The sequence below is a fragment of the Alexandromys fortis genome, unplaced genomic scaffold, assembly GCF_014885135.2.
Source record: "Alexandromys fortis isolate MF-2015 unplaced genomic scaffold, M_Fortis_MF-2015_v1.1 scaffold_156, whole genome shotgun sequence".
NCBI lineage: Eukaryota > Metazoa > Chordata > Mammalia > Rodentia > Cricetidae > Alexandromys > Alexandromys fortis.
The window spans coordinates 1976624-2004264 of record NW_026068028.1 but is presented as its reverse complement, the minus strand read 5'-3'; the positions used below and the strand labels follow the sequence as shown (position 1 = coordinate 2004264).

Below are 27641 nucleotides of genomic sequence, written 5' to 3'. Positions count from 1 at the left end.
AGTGGGTCCCGGGTGGACATGGAGGAGTCATCCACAGGGTCGGGGAGAAGACACTGATCTCTGACATCCAGGCAGTCTGTGACATGAACCAAAGCAAACTGAGCAGAAAGCTGGTTTCCATACCTAGCCACAGAGGTACGATGGGCCTGACCCACTAGTCAGCCAATGGGAACGGGGTAGGGGGATGTGTGGTCTGAAGCACAGTCAGAGGAATCTGGGCCTGGGCAGGATAATCTGCTCTAGACAGATTAACTGGAGGCGGACAGGGAGCTCTTTAATCACAAGCTTTAAAAAAATATCAAGGGGGCTTTTTCTGCTTTTATTTCTCCTAAGAAGCAAATGCATTTGTACACCTGCCGGTATCCCCTCATTGTACATCACAGAGCATTAAGGTGCTCGCATTGTAAAATAAAGCTCAAAAGCCCAGAGTCAGAAAAGAGAGGCAGCAGGATGGCCACCTTATGTCACCAAGTGACTGAATGGCACCTTGTCTGATCCCTTCCATCCTGCTTGCACTGCAGAAAAGTTAAAAATATAGGAAACATGGAAAAATAATACCAACATTACCTGTGATCCTAGCTCTCCTCTCTCCCCTGCCAGCCCCCAGAGGTGGCCCCTCCTGGCTTTTCTCCACTCCGTGGCTATTGTGTTTATTTTAAGCCTCCAGGGCATATTTATCCAGGCATGGACTCGTGGCTCCGTGGATTTCCAAGGCTCCCCAGTGCTATGCAAATTTTAAACCATTGTTCTGCATTAAATCTGAGCTCCAGATATTAACCTATTAATGATTTTGAAGTGATGGTAATGACTGTTTGTATTATGAATGATTTAAAAGGGCAAACTCAGGCATGAATCATGGCGTGTGCCCCATTTATTCCACACGGCCCTTCGGCGGGTGGATAAAGAAGAAACAGCAGCCGGAGGCCGGAGTGTATGCTGCAGCACTAGGCTTTGTCCTCTGAGAGCGGTCGCATCCCACTCAGCCACACCCCTGACACGGGAGAGTCTCACAAGTATTTACTCCTTAAGCTGTTATACTAGAATGATTGTGTAGGGGGTAAAAGAGCCACTTGCTTTCGGCGGACAAGAAAACTAAGTCTGTCACACTGGAATGATGGAGAGACAGGCAGAGCCAGCTATGGAAAGCTCTTGCACAGGGTGATCTCAGAGAGCTCTAGGCTCTCTCTCTCTCTCTCTCTCTCTCTCTCTCTCTCTCTCTCTCTCTCTCTCTCTCTCTCTCTCTCTCCTGAACTTGAGTCAAAGAAGTATCCAGAAAGCCCCAGAAGCCAGATGTCTGAAGCACACTTTCTTTTACAGATTCTACGCAGCAGAGATCTCCATTGGCCTATTCTTTCTGCACAAAAGAGGGATCATTTACAGGTGTGTCTTGGAGCTCTTCTCGCAGCAGAGCGGTTGAGAGGTTTGGGGGGCCTCCGTGGGCCAAGGGTCTGATTCTGTCATGGGTGCTATGGGGACTTCAGGCTTGCTGAGCCTCGCCTGCCTCTGCAGCCTCGGGCAAGCCAGAACCACGTTTTGATTTCTTGTCCCAGAGCTGTCGCATGTCTCCTTTCTGCTTGTCACGTTTTCCCGCTCTGTTGGCAGCGCCTTCCTCTGCCTTTTATTTGAATGGAGGACAGGGAGCAGCAGAAACTAGATTGCCGTCCTAGACACTCAGCAGGGGAAGAACATGGGGAGCCGGGGAGAGAGGGAAGCGGGAAGTACTGAATTAAATGCTTTGGGGTTGTGGTGAACATGTGGCACCAAAAAAAGAAAATGTCTTGAATAATTAAGAAGACATTAGCGGGGCTGGAGAAATGGCTCAGTGGTTAAGAGCACTGCCTGCTCTTCCAAAGGTTCTGAGTTCAATTCCCAGCAACTACAGGGTGGCTCACAACCATCTGTAATGCAGGCAGAACACTGTATACATAATAAATAAATAAATCTTTAAAATAAAAAGAAGACATTGGCTCAGGCAGGTTAGAGGACACATGGAAGACAGGGCTACATGGAAGGTTGCTCTAAACCTTTCACTTGGGGTACCTCGTTGTGTTTTTGTGCCCCCACTTCTGTGTCAGATATCAATAGATCAAATGCCTGGAATCTCCCCAAACCTGATCATTTGGAATCCCTGGGTTTGTAGCCACAGACATCATTGGGAATCAATAATTCAACCATTTATCATTCCCTTGGCATTTAAATATCTACCATATCCCAGGCTCGGGAGAAAGAAAGACACAGTAATCCCTTCGTGTCTAGTCTCCAGGAATTTACCACCCCGGTGCCACTGAGACAGCAGCTAGGCAAACATCCTTCTGTGTCACCAGCTGCAAGCGAATTAGGTCACGTAGTGGGAAGGCCCTGACATTCGCCTGCTCTCTTGCAGGGATCTGAAGCTGGACAACGTCATGCTGGATTCAGAAGGACATATCAAAATCGCTGATTTTGGGATGTGCAAGGAGCATATGATGGATGGAGTCACGACTAGGACCTTCTGTGGAACTCCCGACTACATTGCCCCAGAGGTAAGGGTCCCCAGTTGTTTTCAGTCTACAGACACCTGCCCTTCAGAAAATGCAAGGTCGTGTGTGGGTTGTGACCACAGAGTAAACTAAGGTAGACACGATATTCCCTATTTTCAAATAGGGAAAAGAGATAGGTGTGCCTGCCTCATGTGGCAAAGCTATGTCCTGTTTCATGGAACTTCTGCTTTTGTTCTGTGTCCCTCTGAGACAGTTGCATGATAAACTGTTTACCTTCATGCCTGTGGTCATAATTATTTCAGAGACACTGGAATTGGGGGGAATTTGCTTGTGTTTGCCATCTGCCTGTAAGTGGAGAGTGAGAACCATGGTTCTTAGTACCCTGGCGTGACAAGGACTCTTACTACATGGGGTTACAGTTCTAACGCAGGAAGATGCAGTTGGCATGATTAAAAACATAGTTGGCTCTATGGTTTGTGTGTACAATAGTTGCCAATGTATTGTGCATCTGAAAAAAATCTCTTCCCTAGGCTGTGAAACTATCTATATGCTAACGAGAGTTGGTCGCAGCCCTGGGTCACCGTGTAACTATGTTCTGTCCACACACAGTCTTTTCCCACCTGTGCTCCAGCACGGAGGGGATTTGGACTCCTGGTGGTCCAGCCTCAGCTCCCCACAGAGCCATTGTTGGTATAATCCACAACCTAGTGCCCATGAGTTTATCTCAGATACAAGGAAGGTAAGAAAGAAAAGTTCAGAAGCCAGACCAATGTGAGCTTTAAGCATGGCTGTTATCTATAGACTGTTGGGACTCAGGTCAATTTCTTGATCTCTGTGCCCTCCCCACTTTCTTCAAGCAAGTTAGTGATAGCAAGTGCCATGAGAGTGTACCCAGCAAGCCCTCACACTGCCACGTGCTGGTTGTTCCTCAGGGAAGCTGAGCTTTGGTTTGTGGTGTGGTCTACCACACACTTTCGTTATCAATTCAGTTTTTGAATTACATTTACCTGTGTTTGCACATGCATCATGGCACCCATATAGAGGTCAGGGGAAAAGGAGTCTGTTCTCTCCTTCCACCATGTGGGGCCCAAGGATAGAACTTGGGTCATCAGTTTTGACAGCAAGAGCCATCTAGCTGGCTGCTGAAATTCAGACTTTGAACGACATGGCCAAGGGTGATGTGATGTTGGTATTTAACTGATTAGGGCCTCCTTCCTGGGGGCTTACTCATTATTACCTCCTGCCACACTCTGAACTTACATAATCACACTTCCCAAATGTGCGTATTAAAGAGATGGCGCAGTAAGTATTACAGCCTTTGACTGCAGGGTGCGTTCTAAAGCCGCCTGCTGACTGACAGGTACAGAGAAGACTCTGGGGAAGATCCCACCAGATGCCAGGGTGCTTGATGGCAAAGGGTGGCAACAGCATGTCTAGGGATGAAGGTGGCTTTGAACCCCTCTCCATTAACACCAGGCCTCTGCTGATCAAGCCCATGGCTTCTCATCTTTGCAGCACTCAGCTATCTGTTCTCATCAGGGATGACACTTGTAGGTGAAATTCTCTATATAGTTAAGATTTGTCCATTTGAGGGATTTTTTTTTTTGCTGTTCACACATAGATACATATAGAATTTTAAGGCAAAATTCTAATGTTCCAGGTTCAATATCAATCTTTCTGCAGTTGGGGGGACTTACTATAAATGTTGAGTGAGAAGGTCGTCACTGTCATGGCTTCTTAGCATCCTCGGAGTGAGGAGGACTCTGACCACATGGTGTTAGGACTCTAATCTAGGATGATGAGGTGGATGGGGTTAAAAAGCATGGTTGGTTCCATGGTTTGTATATGTAGTAGGGGCCATATTGGGGTAGATCATTCAACTTTTTCCCACTTCTACAAGCTCTATGCCTTAGCTTGAAGAAGCTTCTTCTATGTCTTGGCTCATAGTGATTTCTTCTACATTCTACAAAGCAACAGCATCTTCTGGTTGTTGTGACTTTTCTGACTCCAACCATCCTCCCCCACATCAGCACCTGTGACCCTCCTCTCCCCATATCAGCACCTGTGACCTCCTCTCCTCACATCAGCACCTGTGACTCTCCTCTCCCCATCAGCACCTGTGACCCTCCTCTCCCCACATCAACACCTGTGGTTATCAATAGTCTAGATTTGCCTCTACATCTCTAGACCTCAAGTTGCATATGAAAAGTCCTTACTATGGAAGATTATATCCACAGGGTCTGAGGATTCGAACCTGGACATCTTTGGGGGAGGAAGACCTTCAGTTGCACATACTCATTTTGATGGCACTTTCTGCTACGAAACACACTTAGCACATTCTCAGCAGACTTTGGGAATCTGGGGACTCTTCATGCATAGAGAATAATGTGCACGTGCTGGGGGTGCCCTGGTTTCCAAAGCCCCCATTCTCCGGTTCTCTGATGAGCAGCTATAGAAGTAGCAAGCACTGTGTGTGCATGTACTAGGCACCTCGAACACAACCCCTAACCTCCAACACCACCGCACCACCACCTCCTGTGTGATTAGAGGCACGACCCACCATGCCAAGCACTGGCTTCCTTACCCCCTCCCCCGCCCCCTGCTGTGATTACAGGCATACCCCACCATGCCCAGCCCTGGCTCACATTCTAGAAACTCACTGTGCAAGCATGATACCACCAGGGCTCCTCGCTCTTCAGTGCTGGCAACTCAGGAGAGGAGACACCCTAGGAGCCACAAGCTGAGTCCAGCCTTCTCTCGCTGCCCAGTTGCTCTCACTGAAAACCTAACCAACGCAGCCTGAGAAAGTCCGTTGTCTTACCAGTTCTCCGAGCCTCCACACATCTGACAGACATGGCTCCAAGAATATTTAGTGTTTTGGGAAAAAAAAAAAAAACAAATAGGTTCAAGGTTTCAGAATTTGCTCCAAGGTTAAACTAATTCCATCATCTGTGTAAATCTTCCTGTCAGGCAGAAGCAAAAATAATTATCTTAGATGGCATTTTCCCTAATAGGCAAAGCAAAGACTGAAATATTCATGGCTGTTTGTTCAAAAACCTTGAAATCAATTCATACTGTAGCAGCTCCATAATGGGTAAAGATGGGTCAAGGGAAAAATGTCACTCACAGATACGACTTGAGAGTAAAGATGAAAAGCTACAGAAGGATGTTATCAGAAAATCGTTCTACGTGCATGCTCGGTACACTCAGACATCCCAAGGATTCTCTGGCTTCCCAAGAGTCCTTGAGAAGACTAATCACGAGTCACGCATCTCTCTGCAGACTCTCAAGTACCAGCCTGAGAGGCATGGCTTAGTCCAGGGGCACACACTGAGATGCCCGGGTTCTTGTGTCATGGAACAAAGTATCACACTAGGGCACATGTGTGTTGATAGATGCAGTAACCATTCACTGAGAAAGAGAGGGGCTCTCGAGGATGTAATTCACAAAGCTGGGAAACGTCCAAAGCTCAGAGGCTACCCAGGACCACAGAGTCTTTAGTCTTCATCCTCCAACATCATCTATACATCGCCCGCACTCTTTGATGCTTGGAGATCCTGGGCCAATTTCTCTCAAACATTGTTTCATTATTTGGAGCCAGACACACTCAGAGGGCAAAGCCATCATCCTCTCCCATTGGTTTCTTTCCTATCAATCTTGATGGCTTGTTTGGGAGGAAGGCATTTTAAAATGCTGGCCCCACTAGCATCGTCTTCTCTCCTTCCGTGAAGGAAGTGATGGACCATTGTCCTTCTGTGTACGCTTGCTGCCATGGGAGGGAAACCCGTTTATAGTGTGTCACCCATGGGACATCCTCAAGCCTTGCTTGCACAGGGGATGTGCTAGGTGGGCAGAGCACCTCTCCCATGCTATGTTGGCTCTGTCCCAAGTCCCCTGCGCACATCTTGATCAGCGTGTTGAGGTCCTGTGACCTCCCCAGGATCACACACCTGTATGCGGGCAAAGTTAAACCTGAATGTCGACCCTGAACCTCCTGACCCCAGAGCCCAGACAGTTTTTTTTTCCCATGTGTTACATCATCTCTAGAGTCATGGGAGAAGGGCAATTAAAAGTGAGCATTTGGGGGCTGGGGAGATGACAAGTGGGTAAAGAGCTGCTTGTTCAGTCATCCAGACCTTAGTTCAGATCCAGCACCTATGGAAAAGCAACCACAATAGCACATCTCTGTGGCTCTAGTAGTGCAGGGACAGGGGCGGGGATCCTAGAGGCCTTCAGGCCAGCTAGTCTAACTATATATCTGAGCTCTAGAGCCGGACTCACAAACATGGAGAGAGACTGAGAACCAGTTGGCCTCTGACCTCCACAGGCACATGCACACCTGGGGGAAGCAATGAATAACAAATATACTTTTAGTATAATATTTTTATTGATTATTTGAAAATTTCACACAATGCATGCCAACCACATTCACTTCCTGGTCCTCCCAGGTCCACCCCTCCCACCCTTGTAACCTCCCCCCAGGAAAGGCCATGAGGAGGTAGAGACAATTAAAAGAAAAAAAATTAAAAACCACAGCGAGAAAACAGCTCTCGTGGTCTATGCAGCCGAGCAGTCAGGCAGTAAATTGGCACTCGGCTAACGGAGAGAGAGGAGAAGCAAGCAGCAGCCCCAGCAAGCCTCCTCCACCTTCTGTGGACCGTGGGCCCCACGCCTGGCCTTAAGAAAAAAAGCAATTGATTAAAGAAAGAAAACGATAAAGCCAGCAAAGCTCTCTTTCCATCAGAGGCCAGCTTCTCTCTCTGTGGGGTCACGGTCCAGAGACTTAGGCACTGTGGAGAAGATGCTTCTGCTTTCCCTCAGAGAAACACTTAAAGGAGCCCACCCAAATCAGGCTCTCCTTTGGCGTCTTCCTTAGACTGTGTGGTTCTCCCCAGAACAGCTGTGAATTATGTGGGCCACACTACCGCATGTGTTTTATTGCCTGCCTGCAGCCCCTCATCTCCTAATTCCCTGGCCTCTGATCCCATCCACTCAGCCTAGCTCTCTGCAGCCTTGGGTACCGTCTGTGCTATTGTGCCCTAGAAGACAGTGCGGTGTGCCTCTTCCTCCCCATGATCCCCTCCCAGTGACCTTCGGAAAGAACCGGGTCCTAGTAGCTTCACTACCCCTTGGCAAATACCTGCCACATCCTAGAGCAGGGAGGGCATACCTTTTGTCATTTGATCCCGCCATCAGTTCTGCTTTGCACATAAGGAGATGATATTGGGCCCATGTAAGGTCGGCCTGGACTTTGCACCCAGGGCTGGGCAGCTTTCCCCTGCAGTACCCATTGTCCTGAGAAGAGAGTTGCAGCTTCCGCCTCAGATGACAGCGAGCACCCATCACACCCACACGTAAGCCCATCAGCTGCTCTCGTGGGCAGAGCTCATTTCCAGCCTAGAGGCCATTCTGTTGTTCCCCTGGGTACTCGGGGGGCCTACAGTAATTGGCTCTTCATTTGGAGATTTATTTAAATCCTGTGAAAAATGGGCCAGGGATTTCCGAGCTGTATTTTCCCTCTTCCTCTATGAAATTGCCTCAGCAATGGTGGGGAGGAAGTGGGTGTCTCAAGAGCTATAACCGACATTCACTCATCTCCTAGTGTGGTCCTCCTGCTCACACCTGGTGCCTTGTTTCATTCCTGCCCCCCATGCACCAGTTCTCTGAGGCTGGTTGTGCTTCTCCTGGTTCATGCAGGAAAAGGAAACTGGGAGGGGCAAAGGCCTACCCGAGGCTCACCGATAGCCAGAGGGACCTGGCCCATCAGCAGCCCCGTCTTGGTATACCTTCCTTCCTGCTCTTCCCAAACACATCTCCAAAGAACTGTTGGACATGAGAGCTCCCAGCCCTGGGAAATCTTTTTTCCAGCTAAACAGCTCATACAGAGACAAACCTCACCCCTAACCCTCCTTTTGAGCCTGTCCTGGGTAAGCAGTTACTGTGTTCTGAAGTGCGGGTCTGAGGGGTTCCCTGGGCTTCAAAGGGGAGGGAGTCCCTGGGCTACAGGTGAATACTGGGCTATGAATCCCAAAGGCAGGCACCGCCCCGGTCTGTAGAGAGGCCAGAAGGATCATGGCAGCATTTGATTCCAGACTCATTGGTTTCTGCCCTGTGTTGCCCTGTGCAATCTTAACAGCTGCCACTGAAGACAGACCTTTCTGTTCAACTTTAGGCTTTTATATTCCTCCCCGTTGGCTAGGTCCCTACTATAACCTCGTTCTTTTAAGAACTTAGCATAACATCTGTAAAAAGGGAAATCATCATAATCCCTTCCCCAAAGTACAGCTTCCAGCACCGACTCTGACTTGAATGAGCTCGTCCCGACTCAGAAGAAGCAGCCCCTAAGCCCACGTCTGCTGCTTGTCAGTTGCTTCTCTTCTGCCTAGTCTAAACATCTCAGAACTTGGTGGTGATGTGCCCGCCTGTGAGCATGCGTACAGAGGTCAGAGGAGGACACCTGGTACCTTGTTCTCCCACTCTCGGATTTATTCCTTTGGCAGGATCCATCAGTGAACCTGGAGCTAGCCTAGTGACCAGCAATTTCTAGCAATCCTCCTGCCTCTGCCTCCCCCAGCACTAGGAGTACGGGTACATACAAGGCCATACTCAGGTTTCCGTGCGGGGGCCGGGGGTAAAACTCGGGTCCTCATGCTGTCATAGCAAGTGCCCCTCCCTTTGGGGGGGAAGACAATTTCCGTCCAAATAGATGTAGGCACTTCCCGCTCTCTTCAGTCATAGGCAGAAGCATCATTTTTGTCTGCCCAGTCTTCCAGCTGGTCATATCTCTTGTTCTCATATAATTCTCCTGGAGATTTCAAATATTACAGATACTCCTCCTAGAATGTTCTACTGTCTGTGATTGTAGATATTACTTTTCCAAGTATTCATTTCACATGTCTCCCCAGTTAGAGCCATTATCCCTGATGTCTAGCAGAATGTCCCCCCCCCAAAGACAAGGTATGTCAGCCATAAATAGTGACAGGTAGGGAAAGAGGGAGTGGGAGGTATCATTGTAACAGGAACTCATCCAATTGCTTGCAGGTGGAGTGTGTGTGTGTGTGTGTGTGTGTGTGTGTGTGTGTTTGCAGTCACTTCTGTGTCCCATGCTCTGAGTTGTGTCTGACACATAGTTAGCTAGCATTTGTTGAGGGACTTAATTGAAAGGGTTAAGGTTCATTAAATATCCAGGTGGCAATCGTCATTTCAGAGTGTTCCGTGTGTGCTTTGAGGACTGCCTCTCATGCGGGAGTGTTTCCCCTCTCCTCCCTTGAGCCAGGTTGACTTTATTGCCCTGAACACTTTTCACCCACAGGCCTAGGGGCCAGTTCCTACTTCTGATGCCAGGCACTGTGGGTGACACGTATTGCAGGTCCCTGGCATAAGCACATTTGCGTGTGCACAGTGCCATGCTTACCACACACTTGCCAGGCAGAGGCTGAGCTTCCAGGATCACAGCTGGGCAAAGCCAGCCACTGCCAGCCACTCAGCCCCCAAGCGGCAGAGCTGGTCCCCAGCAGCTGGGCTCTGAGCCCTCTCGCCCCAGTCCGTTTCCTTCCTGAATGTTGAGCTCCGCTGGGTCATCGGAGTGACGTTTTGTCTTACCCTTGCTCTGCTGCGGTGTGTCCCGTGTATCATCACCCTCTGGTCTCAGGCCTGGTGCAGCCCAAGGGGAAGTTGGAAGCCCCAAGATCTTTCCCTGACCTTTTGGCAAGCCCGGAAACCTCAAGCAAGCACTTTTCTGATCTTAGGCTTAGTCCTGTCCAGAAACCTGAAGACACTTGGTTTGCACCATCTCCGAGCCCTGCTCAGTCTTAACATCCCGCAAGCCTGAGGCCCTTTTAATGTATCCACAGAGTCAGGTGGGCCTAAGAAGTGCATGGGCTCTATCTACTCAGTTCTCCACCAAAGCCTTATGTGTCTATCCAGTGCTGAATAGGTCCTGATGCTGGCACAGAAATATGTCCTCTGTGGTGGGTACAGTCCCCCAGAGGGGAAGCCTGGCTCGTGTGAAGGTTCCAGGAGCTGCCTGGCCCTAGGGTACAGTGCACGGGTAAGGGAGAAGTAACTGACCTCAGGGTCCAGACAGAGCATCCAGGGGACTCCCTGGCAGGCCTGCCCGCTTTCTTCCACGGTGCTGCCGCTTGCACAAATAGCCAGTGGTTTCGGTGGTCTGCACAAAGCTGCTCTCACGGGCCCTGTGTTCCTTCCTCTGGAATTTATGATGTTTCTCAAAACAACCTTATGTAAATCTTACATCAAAATAAAATGTTTTACTTTTGAAAAAAAGAGGAGAGGGAGAACTATCTTTTGTTTCCTTGAGATTAAAAAGATGTGAACACATTCTATGCATGCAGGCCATTATTTTCCAATGGCAGCTTAGAAAGAGCTGTGTGTGTGTGTGTGTGTGTGCACGTGTACGTATGGTCAGACATTTCATTTATTTAAAAATGAGATAGGGATCCAGCTCAAGCATATGAACCAATAGAATCACTGTCTTCACACTCTGTGCTATTGCAGGGTCCAAAGGCAGGGTGCCAGAAACATGGAGGGCAGAGTGCTTTTCCTGTTGTTTGGCTCCCATTAAGTCTTTGACCAAGACAATCAGCACATTAAAATGGTGAAAAGTAAAGCCATTGAAGCCACCTTGATGACCAAGGACCATGTCCAGCTTTGCCACTTACCAGCTGTGGAAGCATAAGCAAGCTGAGCAACCTCTATCTGCCTCAGTTCCTTTTCATTGAAATGGGCCTCAGAAGGTCTAGATGAATTAACAGATAAAGACCCTAGCCTGTGGTGCTGATGTTGATTCTTCCAGTATTGCTCCACAGTGTCCCCAAGCTCTCCCATCTCTGACCTCTGACCTGTCACAAGTCAGACATCGTCTAGAGTGTCAGCTACTGGGGTGCCTTTAAGCCAGTAGCCTTGGCGGAGGGGAGAAGGCTGGGTGGCCTGCAAGCGATGGCCTTCCGGCAGCCCTCACTGGGCCCATTGGCCTAATGGGAAATGAGAAGCCACCTCCCTGGTCCTTTCAAGCCCTGGTCCCGTGCCCGTTCTGGAAGGAAGCCATTCATACCTCACTCTCACAAGACAGGCAGCCATTTGTAACATCCTGACAGTCCCCCCAGCAATTGGCTCGCATGCGTATAATCACAGTGATCATAGTGACAGAGGAATCTAAAGGGAGTGACAGTGGCCCCGGTCGGGGTCTGTCTTCAAAGCCAAAGTTCAACCTCCCATGCGCTGCAGGGAAACCCGCCAACTCTTGCCCTCCTTGCCAAGCTGGCCTCCTTTTGTGAGCAGCCCCATTATGGGAAGCCAAATTGCCATGGCAGCCTTTGGCCCTGGGCCTCGGCGTATCAGGCAGCCCAAGCTTGGCTGGAAGCCTCCCTTGGCCCACAAGTGCCAGAGGCACCTGCATCTGTCCCCATTGGTGACGGACCCAAGAGACTCTCATAGTTGTTCTGTGCTCTCTGAACCTCGTCTTCCACGCAGAGCTGGACCCCCAAGGCCAGTGTGAGCCAGAGAACCTAAGTGAGCGGTAGACTCTGATAGGCTCTGAGCACCCAGAGCCATCACCACCCAATGAAACTGAAGCGCAGATCACAGCTGCACTTAGACGCGGGGTTTTAATGGTCACAAAAGAAGCAGATGAAATTGATTTTGTTTTATATCTTCTTTAACCCAGTATGCCCAAAGTTAAAAAACTGAAAAGGGGTGGTTTTCCTTTTTTTATGAAATTATCAAAATCTATTTTATACCTAGAGATAGTTTAGACTGGCCATATCTTGTATGCTTATAACAGCATCCCACATCTGTGGATCTGATCACCTGTCTTCAAGAAGGATCCCTAGCTACCCTTTCCCTTTCACCCCAGGGTTCTGGCTCCTTAGAGATGTTTACCATAGCAGCAGACCCCCGAGGGAAAGTGCAGAAGGAAATTCTGGTGCTGAGGTTGCACACTGTACCCCAGAGCCGAGGGTGGCACGGATGAACTTCTCTGAGAAGGGGTACTGGGCTGCCTTCCAGATGTCACCTTCATATTACAAGCGACAGCACAGCCATGCTCAGAGTGACCGTCGTCTTGGTCTGTTGGCTGACCAGGCAGCTCAGCGGGGTCAGCAATACAGTGGATGGGAGACAAGCCACTGGCGTTTGACGGTTTGCTTTTGTACAACTTGGAGAAGGGAGGGGGTGTTATCAGCGGGGCCCATGGAGTTTAACGCTTCAGAAATATCGAGGACTGAGCTGGGGCCGAGTGGTGGAGAGAAGGAAAAAAATAAACCTCTGTAGGTGGCTGTGACCTACAGAGTTGTAGCTCGGTCCGAACAAAAACTGGATTCCCACACCCACTGACAGCTTCCTGGAATCAGACATGACTTAGCACGTGTGAACACGGGAGTCTGGCCGGTGAAACTGCTCGGGTATTCATGGGCAGAAAGAATATGAAATAAACAGTTACCAAGCATGGTGACTCGTGCTAATATCCCAGCACTCAGGAGGCTGGGGGTTAGAGACCTGCCTGGGCTGGGTTCAACCTCAGCTCCCCGGGACGGTGAGTAGCACAGATTACAGGGACTGGCTTTGGATGCTGAGGAGAGCAGTTGTAAGCAGCTACTTTAAGACATCATTGTACCGCTATGTTTTAAACCACTTGAAACCATTCCAGACCCCTTTAGACTGATCCTCAATGCCCTTTGATAATATCTTATCAAGTCCAGCATAGATATATTTGAAAGCCACAAATTCCCTTTTAAAAAATATGAGCCAGCATTCAGAAACCTCTTAATCATGAAGTGGATTTGCCAAGTCTGTCAACTTTCTGAGCCTCGGTTTTCTCATCTATAAAATGGGAATAGCCGCGTCTCTCTATCGCGTGACACGAGAAGATGCAGGTAGAGTCCCCTATGTAGTAGTTCAGCAAGTGGACTTTTTATTGCTCTCTATTTGGCCCAAACAGGTTTTGAAGAAAAGGTGGGGTGTGGCAGTTTGTTAGTCCTGGGGTCACCGAGTCTAGTCACTAATGTTTCAGTCACTAGCCACTGTGGACATCTGCTCACTGCTAGCAAGCAGGGGTCAGGCAGCCCTCCTCCATCTTGTATCTAAGTCACCCAGACGGTGAAGATCCAGAGTCACAGTGTGGCAGGAGACAAACGAGCCTGTAACTCCCTCAGCCAGGAAGTAAAATATCACTTCCTCTCGCCATCCATTACACAGTTTTTCTTTTAAAACCTTACATCTTAACTGTCAAGGGGTATATTAAATAAACACCATGACTGATCATGGTGAGTATTTATAAAAATTAAGGCAGAGGATGCATATCCCTAATATATAAAGAGCTTTCATTAATCAACATAAAAACCCCTGTACTCTGTGTGAGAGTAGCGATCACATCCTCTCTGCACTGTATCCCTAGCATTTCCCATAGTCTCCAAAAGAATGAATGGATGGAGCTGCCGTCAGGGTGATCGGGACGCTTACTAAAAAGAGAAACACAGGTGTCTAATTCCCATGTGAATAAAATAAACAGAAAGACTATTGAAATATCACTTTCAGTCACCACAGTGGCACTTGGGAAACAATGACAGCAAGTGCTGTTGGTGAGAATTCAAGGACACAGATTCAACTCTTCTGCTGCAGATCGCAGTGCATTGTGCTGCCCCGCAAGCCATCTGGCAGCGTGTCCAGAGCTCTACTTCTGAAGCAAAAAGAACTATGTCGACCCAACGGTTCTATTTATAGGAATTTGTCCTGCAGAAATAGTCAAAGGTTTTTTTTTTTTTTTTTTTTTTTTTTGCAGAGATGTTCATGGCCTACTATTTTTTAAGATGTTGTGTTATGAATGTTTTGCCTGCATGTATGTCTGAGTACCCCTTACTTGCCTGGTGCCCATGGAGAACAGAAAAGGGGGATATCCCAGAATTGGAATAGCAGACATTTGTGAGCCACCCTGTGGGTACTGGGAATCAAGTCCGGGTCCTCTACAAGAACAACGAGTGTTCTCAACCACCAAACCATCTCTCCAGGTCCCCATGCTCTACTGTTGAATAAAGTAACTAACCAGAGGCTAACAGGCTGCCATGATCCTATTTGTAAATTTTCTTGTTAGTTAATTCTTATTGAGAATGACAACCATCCGAGATAAATCAGTAGAAATTAACCTCCTGACCCGGTCTGGGAGCTCCTTCTGTCTATGTGTTGCTTTTATTGGTTAATGAATAAAGAAACTGGCTTGGCCTATAGCATGGGAGCAGGAAGGTAAAGTTAGCGAGAAACCATGGAGCCACTGGAGACAAATGCACTGAAACTTTGCCGGTAGGCCACAACCCCGTGGTGATACACAGATTAGTGGAGATGGGTTAAATTAGGATGTAAGAGTTAGTCAATAAGAAGCTAGAGCTAATGGGCCAAGCAGTGACTTAATTAATACAGTTTCTGTGTGATTATTTTGGGGCTAAGCAACCAGGAACAAACAAGCGGCCTCCCTCCAACCCTGACCATCAATGTGCTATCCCTAAACTAACCATTGTAACCCTTCAAAAGTATATGGCCTCTCTTGGTATTGTTTTTAAAGATATATCTATATATCTATCTACGTATCTATGTTATCTATCTTATGTGTATGCCCTGAGTGTATGTTTGTGCACCATGTACATGCAGGTGCCTGCAGAGGCCAGAAGAGGGCATCAGATTCCTTGGAACTGAAATGTCAGACAATTCTAACCACGCCATGTGGGTTCTGGTAACCAAACCTGGGTCCTCTGCAAAAGCATAAAGTGTTCATAATCCTTGAGCCATCTCTCCAGCTCCCTCTTGTGTTTTTTAACCATTAAAATTCAACTCCTGTCTATTTTTCTTCACGAGGGTAAGTAGTTCTACCACAGTCAGTGACATCTCCATGTGAATCTACAAGAAGAATCCCGAAACAAGATTGGGTGCTGTATCCTGGAATGGTAGTTCTCAGTGTACCCCCCTTGAAGGGTCCTTTTCCTTGTCCCTCTGTGTTGAAATCGAGGCAGAATTTACCACCACCTCATTTGCAAGAGCTGTGTTTGCATACCTGCCCGCTTGACTTAACCTCTCTTGACAGGAGCTCTTCGAGTGACCGCAACACATAACTGATGTATGTGTTTCCTCACAGATAATCGCTTACCAGCCGTATGGAAAATCCGTGGATTGGTGGGCATACGGTGTGCTGCTGTACGAGATGCTGGCCGGGCAGGTAACATTTCACTACATGTTTGCATCTGTTTGTTGCTCTTGCGTGTGGTGTAGCTTCCACTCAACAGAGGCAGCGATGGCAAGAGGGCAATGCAGTGGGGCCAGTGTTTCTCCAAATCCCTGACCCAGATGATAATCTGCTGATCATACAAACTCCAAATGGAGAGTAACAGCCTAGAGTGTGGACATGGAGCCATCACACTAGAGTATGGGCATGGTACCCACCATAGAGAGTATGGACACTGTAGCCACCACAGAGAGTATGGACATGGTAGCTACCATGTCAGAGTGTCAACATGGTAGCCACGATGTTGTGCACCCTGCAAATTGATGCAGCAGTGACCACTGTGAGTTTTTCAGGATCTCAGAACTAGATTATAGCTCCCTACAACTTGGTCAATAAAAACCATCCCAGCCATTGATTATGACTTATTAATAAAGGAATGAGCTGGTGAAACTTGTTGGCAGCCCCTTCCTATCCCCTTGTATCTCACTGTTGGCAATGCAGTCTCCTTTTCACCCATGCCCAGCAAGACCGGACTTCTTGTTTTGAAAAGACAAGTTAGATTTCACTTTAGATGTGGCTCTTATCTGAGAGTCAAGTGCATTGGCTCCTGTGGCACTTTCTCCTGCAATGACTTCAACAGCTGAGCCACTACAGCACATCCTGACTGCTTTAATAAAGAGCCCCCAGATCTCAGTGGCTGCCCCCCACTCTCTGCACATGGTCCTCTGCACCCAGCAGAGGTGGCTGACGAGGAAGGTGCATCCTATCCACAGTTATTCAAGAATTTGAGGACAGCTTTCTCCTGTCCTTTCTCTCTGCCGTGGTTGAGGGTCTCAGAGCCTTCCACTGACATACCCTGTTTCAGCCAGTGATGAAGAGAGAGTGAGGGGACAGTCACAGGAAACATTCTAGAACCAACCCTAAGTGGCAGCAGTCACCCCTGCCTATGTGGCACAGGCCGCCTGACTCTCCCGGACTCTAGAGAGGGCTAGGATGCTGAGCTGTCTGAGAGCTTGGTGAAGCCTTGAGGGATCTCTCTGACTTTATTCCTGTCTCACTCACCTTTCTATTGCTGTGATAACACAGCATGACCAAGGCAACTTATAAAAGGAAGAGTTTAATTTGGAGCTTACAGTTCCAGAGTGTTAGAGTCCACGGCCATCATGATGGGGAGCATGGCGGCAGGCGGGCAGGCATGGTGCTGGAGCAGTGGCTGAAGAGTGTATGTCATTACCTACAAGTAAGAGACAGAGAGCGCCAACCGAGAGTGGAAACGCCCTCCCCAGTGTCTCAGCTGCTCCTAGAAGGCCACAGCTCCCAATCCTTCCCAAATAGTTCCACCAAGTGGGAAACAAATATTCGAACATATGAGTCAATGGGGGCCTTCTCATTCAAACCACCACAACAATTCTGTCATTGGCTTTTTTTTTTTTTTTTTTTAATTCTTAGAACTCTGAGCTAGGCTCGGGCACCTTGACCTTAGAGCCAAGAACCTTAATAATCAAGAATGGGCAGAGGTACCCATGCTGAACACAGAGACATATATTTCTGGGGGGGAAAGTGCCCACCATTCTGAGATGGCACATTCATCGGCCACAGTTTATCTGCACACTGAATGCTTCCTATGTACAGTGAGGACAAAATAGACAGAAATCCTTACCTTTGGGCAACTCGCAGCTTAGAGGAGAGAAACAATAGACTAATTAGATGAGGAAAATACATGCTAAGGACAGATATGAGGGAAAAAAGCCTGTAGCCTTGTGTAGAGACTGAAGGGAAGCCCTCAGTGAGGCTGGAGCACAGTAAAGCAGCAAGAGATCTGGTGGCTGTGTGGACACAGTTGTCATCTCAAGGCTTTGACTCTAGGACAGGAAGCCTGCCCTTTATGTCTCTGCCATTACTTCATATCTAGGAAACACTTAAACAGACTTTTTTTAGCTATGGAAAAATGCAAACACCTGCCTGCGTTTGGTCAGTGTTTCCCAGCCTGTTAAGATCTGAGTGGCAGAGAAAGAGTGGTTTATTTGTTTATTCAGCTCTCCCCACCCCCCCATTCTGAGCATTCCTCTTAGGTGGAACACCTCAGTGCGTAAACACAGAACAGCTATTTATAGCGACATAACAACTCACTGTCCTGTGGCACATAGATAGGGAACCGTGGGTCACTTGTGCTTGAAGTCAGTTTCCCCACTTGAAAACTCTGACAACAAAATTTAACTGTTTTTACCTGCTACCTGGGAGCCTTGCTCATCACATAGCCAAAGTGAAGTCTAGGTCTCTCCTTGCTCAGTGTTGTGACCTCAGGCCCAGAAAACAATCCCACTCTCATTTCAAGTCACGTTTGCATATGCCAGCCAGGGCAATCCATTTTCCAAGAGCATCCATACCCTGGCTTCTAACTGGCTGACAGAAGACTAGCAGTCAGAACAGCCTGCAGCAAAGTCCTCTCTTTCTTTCCTTCCTCCCTGCCTTTCTTCCTCCTTCCCACCTACTTGCCTGCCTTCCTCCCCAGTGTTATGGTTTAAGTAAAAATGCTGCAGGTTCCCCAGGGGCACAGTGGCAGACATACTCTGAGTCACAGCGCCATTATTATGGTAAAGGTAAAATGCTGCAGGCCCCCAAGTGACTGCAGTGGGCAACAGGCCTTGAGACCACACCACAAAGTGGTGGCAGGCAGTGGGCAGTGGGTCCTGAGAGCAGCCAGTCCCAGGCAGGGACAGTGTAGTTCCCCAAATGGCTGCAGCAGGCCACGAGTCCCAGGCAGGGAGCCACATGATGGGTGAGAGACCTTGATGGTGCAGCCAGTCCCACGAGGAGAAACAGATGGGCAAGCCACAAGACCACGTGGGCGAGAGACAAAGACATGGATAGGCACACCATGCAGAGTGAGGTTGGATATTTATTTAGTGGGTTATGGGAGAGAAGGAGAGAACAGGGAAGAGGAGAGAGAGACAGAAACAGAGATGGGGAAGGGGAGAAGTGGGAAGAAGGGAGAGACAGAAGCTGCCTCTTTGAGAGAGAGAGAGAGAGAGAGAGAGAGAGAGAGAGAGAGAGAGACTGAAAAGGGATTCAGGCTGGAAGCTGAAAGATCAGCTTGCCTCAGAGGATGGGAGGGAGTGATCGTGGCTTGCCTCTTAAAGGGACAGAGCAGACCATTACACCCAGGACTTCCTAGACCTCATTCTTTAGGAAGTAAAGTCTCCCTGGGACCTTGTGGTGACAGGAATAGCTTAAGGAAGGGCCTGTTTGCTTTGATCACAGCGACAGATGCTGGGGACAGCTGGTCACGCTGCACCCAATCAGGAAGCAGAGAGGGGCGAATGTTGCTCTTTAGCCGGCTTTCTCATTTCTGTTCGGTCCCAGACCTCAGCCCATGGGATGCTGACACCCACCTTGAAGGCAGGTCTTCCCAAGCATGTGTTTCCGTGGTGATCCGGAATCTCACCACGTTGACAGGATGAACCATCACAGGCCTTGTATCCAGGTCTTCCAGGAACACACTGGCCTGTTTCCCCACGCTGCTTCTCAGAACCACTTAGCCTGCCTTGCATGCATCTCTCAAAGTCTCTACTTTGGATTTAAAAGGGTACTAGCCCTCAAAAATGACACCTGCAAGGTGTCCACCATGCTGGGCAGAGGCCCCAATCTTTGTTCCACATAGCCTCCCCTAGCTGCCCACAAATGGCAGGCACAATTCCAATCAGAGCCTTGCAAAGGGAAGTGAATTTCCTGGTGTGTCTGTGACTCAGCCATGGGTGTCGCTCAAACACACAGCCATCAGGACTCGGCAACAGGCAGAGATAGATACAGGCACTGAGAAGGAAGATTGATTATGAGCCTGTCTGAGGGGTTAGGCACTAAATTTGTCTTCCTTAACTGTGGAAGGCTAAAGATGAGCCGGGAAAGGTGGCTGGTTGCCTTTGGCTTATCAGCTGTCAGCAGCCAAGTGGGCCCATTAAGTCTGAATAGCCCAAATCTGTATCCAGGTTCTGGATGGCTTGACAAACAGAATTGCTTGGGACCGGGGCACTAATAGTGCGCGTGTGTCCCTCAATGAGCCCATTTCGGCTCCAAGTGCTCACACTATCTGTCACAAGGGGCCTGGCTCTCATATCAATGTGTTCTTTTCTTTTCAGAGCTGTTTATCAGCATTGGGGGCTTCATCTCAGTAACTGAAACTTCAGCCCAAATGGGGTGTGCGTGTGTGTGTCCAGGTCCTCAGCAATCTGCAAGTCAACATGGCAGGGCCCTTACCCACCGCCTGTTAGGAAGTGGTTCACGAACCACTTTGTGCTGTGGGAGCCATCACCTCATTTGTCTGATTAGAGCTCAGAGCTCTCCAAGTGGGATGTGGGGTACAACACGTTCAGAAATTTTTCTTTACACAAACCCGAGACTTGTTAATAGGGAACTGAGCTTAGAACACTGCGTCCAGATTGGTAGACATTTAAAAATAGCCGTAGGCATGGGGGCAGTAGGGGAGAGAAGCAGTCTGAAATGGTCATGTACCCCGTACCTAGGCAGCAGATTTCCCCACACTGTAGGAGCTGGTGTTATTAGAAAGGAAGATGGATGTAATTGTAACCTGTCACTGCTGACCTGCCTTCAGCACCAGGGCCTGGGAGCACACAATTACCTATAAAGAGGCCCCAGGGTGAGCTAAAGAATCCTAGCAAGAACATAAACATGTTCACATCCTTTGCTGTACAATCCTGCACCTGGGATGTTGATCCTTATGTAATTCAGAGCAGAACAGAGCTGGCACGCACAGAGCTCATTCTACCAGCATTCTGCTAGTCTAGTTATTAGCCTGCAATGTTGGAAGCAATTCCAAATCACCCAAGGACCCATGAATCCATCTGAAGACATTTGGTGGCTCTCTAGCTCTGCCTGGGAACACGGCTGGCTACCAAGAAAAATGTGTTTGCAGCAGTCAGAAAAGCAGTGGATTCAGGTTAAATATCTTATTTGAAAATAATATGAGAAGCCCTAAGAGGCCATGAATAAAATAAGAGAATATTTGTGTGTAGCTATGGCAGGGAAGCTAAACCCATGAAATATCTACAGTGTGGCTGTTTAAAAACTGAACAATGACAGTCCCAGCTGGCATGCCATTGGGCATGGGGGAAGTCACGTGGGACACCACCCCCAGATGAAGTTATAGGTGACAAAACCTGCTGAGAGAGGGAGAATTAGTCCTCCCTAGAGATGAGCACCCTGAATGGTCATCTATTCCCAAGTGGTCAGCCCTAAAATATATTCACGCAAGCAATACTTAATGGACTCAGTAGCTTGGATTTATATATTTATTCACATACGTACATATATACACATATACATACATACATGTGTTCTGGCATTATCTTGAAATCTGTAATAGTAGTGTGTGTTTTATGTACACATGTGTGCATACATGTGCATGTCTGCCTGCATGAATGTGTATGTGAGTGTTGTATATGCATGTGTGTATGTGTATATATGGAGGCCAGAGGTTTCGCTTTCCACTTTATCTTTTGAGATCAGGTCTCCCATGGAACCCGGAGCTCACTGAGTAAGCTAGCAAGCCTATCCAGGGATTCTCCTGTCTCTGCCTCCCAGTTCTGAAATTACAGGCATGCACCGCCATGTTCTGCTTCTTTAAAAACGTGTTCTGGGGTCGAGATTCAAGTCCTCGTGCTTTCGCGCTTTACCAACTGAGCCATCTTCCTAACCTCACAATAGTTTTGAATAAGGAGTCAAAGACCTACAAATAATGTAGCTTATCTGAACTCAAAACCAGAAGGCTTTACTGGGAGGTGGAGGTGGCCAGCTGATGATTTGGAGACATAGCCTATGCCATGGCCACCTCTGAGACACCATTTACCCTGCAGAGATCATGCTCACCTCAGACTCAGACTTTGCTGCCCTCATGGCAGGGTGCGGCTCACAGCCCCGTTCGGGACTTAGCTTGTTTATCTTAATTGTGAAAACCTCCTTGACCAGAGCTCAGACACTCTTCTGGGTCCCTCATCGGGGATGGTGAGATGCTGTGTGGGTGTCAGTGAGAGGCATTGAGAGGATGCCTGTTATAGGGTCAAGAAGGTGGTGTCTTGGACAACAGGCCAGCACAGGCCATCTGCAGCTAAACACTCCCCCACTGACCTGCCTTGCGGGTCCCTCTGAAGTCGTGTTTCATCTACACACATGGGGTCTGCCCATCCTGCCATGACTAGTTCTCAGCCAGACTCATTTTAGTTCTCCGCACCCACCTGCACACTGCCACCGAATCACACATACTCTTCAAAGCCGGGCATTTGCAACCAGAAAGGAAGCTCTTTGGTGTTTTGTTTTGTTTTTTAGAGAATAGGAGAAAGAAAATGAAATGGCACCAGCCAGCCGAACCTCCATCTCCCCATGGCCAGCCCTGAGGGAGGGCTCTTTGTAGACTTGGTGTCTCTCCCTCAGAGCATGTGGCTCTCCTGCCCTGGCCCCATGCCCAGTTCCCCTTCAAAGCTCTCTGCTCTACCAGGGGTGCCCTGCCATCTCTATGTTAAGTTCAAGGTTGGTCGTACCAAAGAGAATATCCAAAAATTTCCCGTAGGTCCAGTCTTTCTGGGTACATCCCATTGGAGTGAGGAGGACAGCACAGAGCCCTTGGCTTGGTGGTTGTGCCTTAAATCCACTGCTATTTCAGACAGCAATTTCAGCTCCACGGGTTCCCCGTCTGCTTCTCTAGCTGCGGCCTGGCTGCTCGGGCTGCAGCCTGGCGGGGATTCTGTTCCCACAGGCACTGGCTCTGTCACTGCCCCAAAAGATATCTTTACCTAAATCCCTATCATTCTGTTTATGAATAAGACTCAAGACTCAAAGGCTGGGGTGAAAACCTGCTAGCTCAGAGAGACTGAGTCACGACTAGCTAACCTCCTCTTGCTGGCTCTCCAAAAGACCTGTGGTTCCAGATGCCCTCTGGTGCTCTATGATTACCTTCTGTCAACTAGTTGCTTACTCAGCCTCCTGACCTAAAGTTACTTTTATTTAATTACTGCAAATGCGAACTCAGAATTCACAGTGCGATTGAATATCCCCCAACAAAGATGTCATTGAGATAATGCTTAAAGAGCGTCTTGGGCACAGATGGGTTCTTGGGATCTCTTACACCCCTCCCCATTACTAAAGGTTCCTCCTCCTCAATAACAACTCTACGTACCCTTCCTTGAACTCTTTCTGGGTACCACCCACTGGGCTCTGGACTAGCCAGAGACCTCAACGTGGGAAATGGTGTGTCTAACAGGCAAGCCGCTTGAGTGTGAGTACCCAGCTGGGAAGTAGAGTTAGAATTCCGTCCCAAAGTCATGTGACCTCAAAGCCATGGTGTCCCACGGTACCATCAGTCCTCCGTATCTCAGGATGGTGATCGTTAGCCCCCCACTACAAGAGACAAAGGACATATCCAGCAGCTGTCTCCTGTCCCTGCCACCAAGCAGGCTGCCTGTCTTATCCGGTCGGAAGGGCCCCAGTTCTGCCCTATTCTGAAGTTTCTTTCATCCCAAGTAAAGGCAGAAAGCATTCTCTGTACCCTCTAAACATAAAGCCATCTGTAACCTAACTTGTTCATAATTAGATTTTCAGCATATAATTACAAGATTAATGGATTATTTATAATTTATTTGTAAATCACTAACCACATTACTCCAAAAACATTTTCCCTAAAGGTTATTTTGGGTTGCTCGGGGCAAGATAATGAAAGGGACGGTTAAAAAATGGGAAACGCACAACCAGTAGCCTAGTTAAAGATAATCAAATCAGCCTCCGCCTTCGCAGAGCTAACCTTGCCGCCTGTGGTGTGTGGGGAAAAGCTGTTGTTTCTTCTCACAGACCTTCAAGCGCCGTGGTAACGTGTTATCCCCTCTGCTTTCCCATCTTTGTCTGGAACAGCCTCCGTTTGATGGTGAAGATGAGGACGAACTGTTTCAGTCTATAATGGAGCACAATGTGTCCTACCCCAAATCCTTGTCCAAGGAGGCCGTTTCCATCTGCAAAGGAGTGAGTACATCGGGGTTTCCCCTCTGGCAGCCAACCAAGCCCTGCTGGCAGAGGAAATACCCTTTCATACCGAATGTTGTTTTTGAGAGAAAGTCTTGCTCTCTAGCTCAGCCAGTCCTGAACTCCCTACTAGCCCAGGCTGGCCTTGAACTTGCAACCCTCTTGCCTACACCTCCCAAGGGCTGAGATTACTGGTACGCACCACCAAGCCTGGATTCCCTTTCCGGCCTTCTAAGAGAGACACCAGAACCATCACTAATGCATGCTACTGCAATACTTAGAGGCACACAGGGCACAGGGGACAGAAGAGACTCGAATTCCAGCGCTGTTCAAGGGTCTAGTCTCATGTTCTTATTCTACTGCATTTCGGTTCCCTGTCCATTTCTTAACGTTGCAAGGGGGTGGGAGACAGCTCAGTCAGTAAAGTGCTTGCCACGTCAGCACGAAAACCTGAGTTCAGTCCTCGGAACCCACGGAAAACATGCATGCCGGGTGTGGTGGCATGCACTGTTGAAGCAAAGGCAGGAGGAGCCCCGAGGCTCACCGGCCAGCCTCCCTAACTCCAATCCTCATGTTCCAAGGAGGAACAATACCTGAGGTCGGCCTACACACACATGCATATGCTCATACAACCTCTGTCTTCCACACATGTTCACACGCATACATGTACCCACAGTTACAAAATAAAGAAGTAATCGCAGGCCCTGGGGGAGTGCTGTTTCTCACATCTGGCCTCCTAATTAATCTCCTAACTAATCTCCACATCTGTGATGCAGTTTGTTCTTTCTCTCTCTTAAGACAGACATATTTTAAAATTTAATTTTTTTAAAAAAAATTTAATTTTAATTTAAAAATGGGTATAGATCATCCATGGGCAGATCAGTGCGTTTTTACAAAATGGATACGTGCATGTAACTGCACCTGGTCAAGACAGAACCCTAATTGCCCCTTCTGTCCCCTTACAGTTGCTATTACCCACAACCCCAAGATTAATCAATATTAATCACACAGATTAGTCTTGCCTGTCTCAGCCTTCGCACAGAGGGGATCCTTCAGCTGGTGGCCCAGACCTGTTGTGCCCAACACGACAAGTAGTAAACGTAGCCAAAGAGCCGTGTAAATAGCCATGTGTTGCCGTGTTTCCCTCTTGCACGTTGCTGCATGGTTTTCCCTATGTGGACATCAGACAATCCATCTCTGCATTCCACTCGTGGGGGAGGGCACTTACATTGTTTCGGCCTTGGCTGGTGGCCGCTACAAATAGAATTGTTTTGAACCTCCTGGGTCCTGGGCCGACTCTCTTCTTTCGGGGCAATGCTAGCATTTTAACTGGTGGTGGTGGCTTAATTCATTTTTAGTGGTCAAGCTTTGAATCACAAACTTCCTTTTTAAATTCATCAAAAGAGAGCGTCCCACACCCAGTGTTATCATTTAGTGCGATTGAAGGTGCCCATGGCAGCTGGAGGATCCTCTTGCTGTGGAAGAGCCCAGGGTTGGCACCTCCCTCTGAGTCCCACACCATACCTTGAGATGAGTCACTTGCTGTCTTTGCTGCAACGTGTGATTTTCCTAACCCCTGTGCCTGGGGACGTTTTATCCAGGCAGCAGGAGGATGCTTGTTGTGGCATCCCGCTGGATGCTGGCCTACGGTACTTTCAGCACACGTGGTTTTCAGTGATCTTAAGCGTTTTTGTCAGTTGTGCATAGAAATAACATGAACTTCTCTTCCTCCTTCCCTCTGCCCCACCTTCCTTCCTTCCCTCTAGTGTACTGAAGATTGAACCTAGAGGTGTATGCCCTGTAAAGGAAGCTCCCTACCACTGAGCCATACCCCCAGTGCCTGCTTCCCCATCTACAGACAGAATGCCCGTTCAAAGCATATGCTACACACGGTGCCTATCTGAATTTTTATTCCATTTGGCCATTGTTTCCAACCGTGAAAATCACTCTACACAGACCACACCTGTCAGAGCACATGTGTGTTTCTTGGTGAACGTCCAGTGTGTTCTCAGGCCGCACCACCATCTATGTCCAGAGGCAGATCTGGCCAGGGAAGGTGCTGGCTCTGGGAGGCTGATGTCATCAAGCTGTCTTTTTGTCTCTTTCTCTCCAGCTTATGACCAAACACCCCGCCAAGCGGCTGGGCTGTGGGCCTGAGGGAGAGCGGGATGTCAGGGAGCATGCCTTCTTCCGGAGGATCGACTGGGAAAAACTGGAGAACAGAGAGATCCAGCCGCCGTTCAAGCCCAAAGTGGTGAGTCCTGAAGAGCGTCCTGAGCCGTGTCCCTGATCCTGGGCGTGACCCTCCCTTTCTCTGGGAAGTGGGAGGCTAGTGACCCTGGCCTTGGCAGAGTAAGGAAAATGGTTGAGCCACCAGCTCGGGACTGTGCACAGCCATGAAATCTGATGGCCAGGGTTCCGCTCCCTTCACAGAGTGAGGACAGATGTGAGGACAGAGAAAGGACAGATGCACAGACCTTTAGCCCTCCTCCACCTCTCAAGGATGGCCACAGAACACCCAGACAATTAACCACCTGCTTCTCCAGCCTCCCTGACATCCTGCCTCACCATGCTACCCCAAAGCACACCTAGATCTCCACCAACTCACAGGCAGGGGCTGGACACCATTCCCACAGTGGCTTCTGCACCCACGTATCCTCTGTGAGGAGGGTTGGCCACCACCAGCTCCACCATTGCTGGCTTTTTTCAACTTCTGCTATGTGATTCCCATTCTTTAGAGTTCTGTTTGACCCGTCATACGATGGCCCCTGTTCCAGACTCTTTTCAAACATTTGTTCATATAGTCCTCCTAACCCCCCTGTGAGGAGACATGATTGTCCCTGCTTTGCATTTGAGGAAACCAAAACACAGAGAGGCAGAATAACTCGACAGAAGACACAGCTGGCAGATGCGGGCAGGATGGCGTCAGGGTCCTTTTCCCACTGCGATGTCTCAGTGTGTTGGTGACAGCCCCGCAGCTTCTTCTGGTAGTGAGTGGCAGCCACTATGTCGCTTCTTATAGCTTCTGTCCCTAGAACTAAACAAAACTGAGTGTCTTTAAAACGCCAACTCCTCACACCCCCCACCTGCTTCTCCACACTGCTCAGGGTGTCTCCCCACCCCTTCCGAGTCTTAGCCCCAGCGAGCCTCTGCCCCGTGCTCTCCAGAGACTGGAAGGCGAGCTGCCATCACCGTGGTCAGCATCACCTCCACTCTGCCGGATTGGCCTCAATCTGTCTCTGACCAGCGTCCCTGAGCAGGCCAGGGGACCCCTGTGGTGGCAGAGTTACTGAGTAGGGGCAGCAAAAACCTTCCTCAGATGTGCCCACGTGCCCTCTGCGCCAAAAATATCACTGGCAGTGGCGAGTCCGCTGGACTTTATTCTCCTCAGACATTTTTAGCCCAGACTAAAGACAAACTAAAATGAATCAGGTCAGTTGACTTCCCCCTGAATCATTGTTGCAAACAGGCAACTAAATAGACACACACACATACACACACACACGGTCACCTTCTCTTCCACCAGCCCTGAATTTGGGTGCTCCTACGAGGACCACTCCTCCAGGTCACATGACCTGGTGTAAGACTTGGGGAGAGATGAGTTGATGCAGATAGCTCAGCAGGACAGTGTTGGAGAGTTTCTTCTTGTTCACAGCTGCCTTCGTCCTTATCTTCCTAAATTAAAACGTGCAATGTCGGCAGTGGTGACTGAAGCAAGGAACAAGAGCCCCCATCCCCCCACCCACCCCTTTCCCCATGTAGACCCTGCTTAAAGGATCAAGCAGAGAGGAATTCCTAGTCTGTCACTTCAGAAAGAGACAGAGTGCCGCAAACCCAACCGTAAAGCAGTTTCTTCTGGTTCTTCTCACCTTGGGTTCAGAACAAAACTATTTCAGTCTCCCAGCTTTTATAGG

At 48.7% G+C, this 27641-nt stretch overlaps 1 protein-coding gene across 1 annotated transcript in view; it reads left to right on the top strand.

Moving 5' to 3' along the window:
- Prkca (protein kinase C alpha) overlaps positions 1–27641 on the top strand; it is a 387467-nt gene that overhangs the window by 343547 nt on the left and 16279 nt on the right. The window contains exons 12-16 of the mRNA XM_050164256.1: positions 1318–1380; positions 2384–2522; positions 15619–15699; positions 23620–23727; positions 25841–25981. Of these exons, the coding sequence (XP_050020213.1) occupies positions 1318–1380; positions 2384–2522; positions 15619–15699; positions 23620–23727; positions 25841–25981 (532 nt within the window). The remainder of the gene's footprint in view (positions 1–1317; positions 1381–2383; positions 2523–15618; positions 15700–23619; positions 23728–25840; positions 25982–27641) is intronic.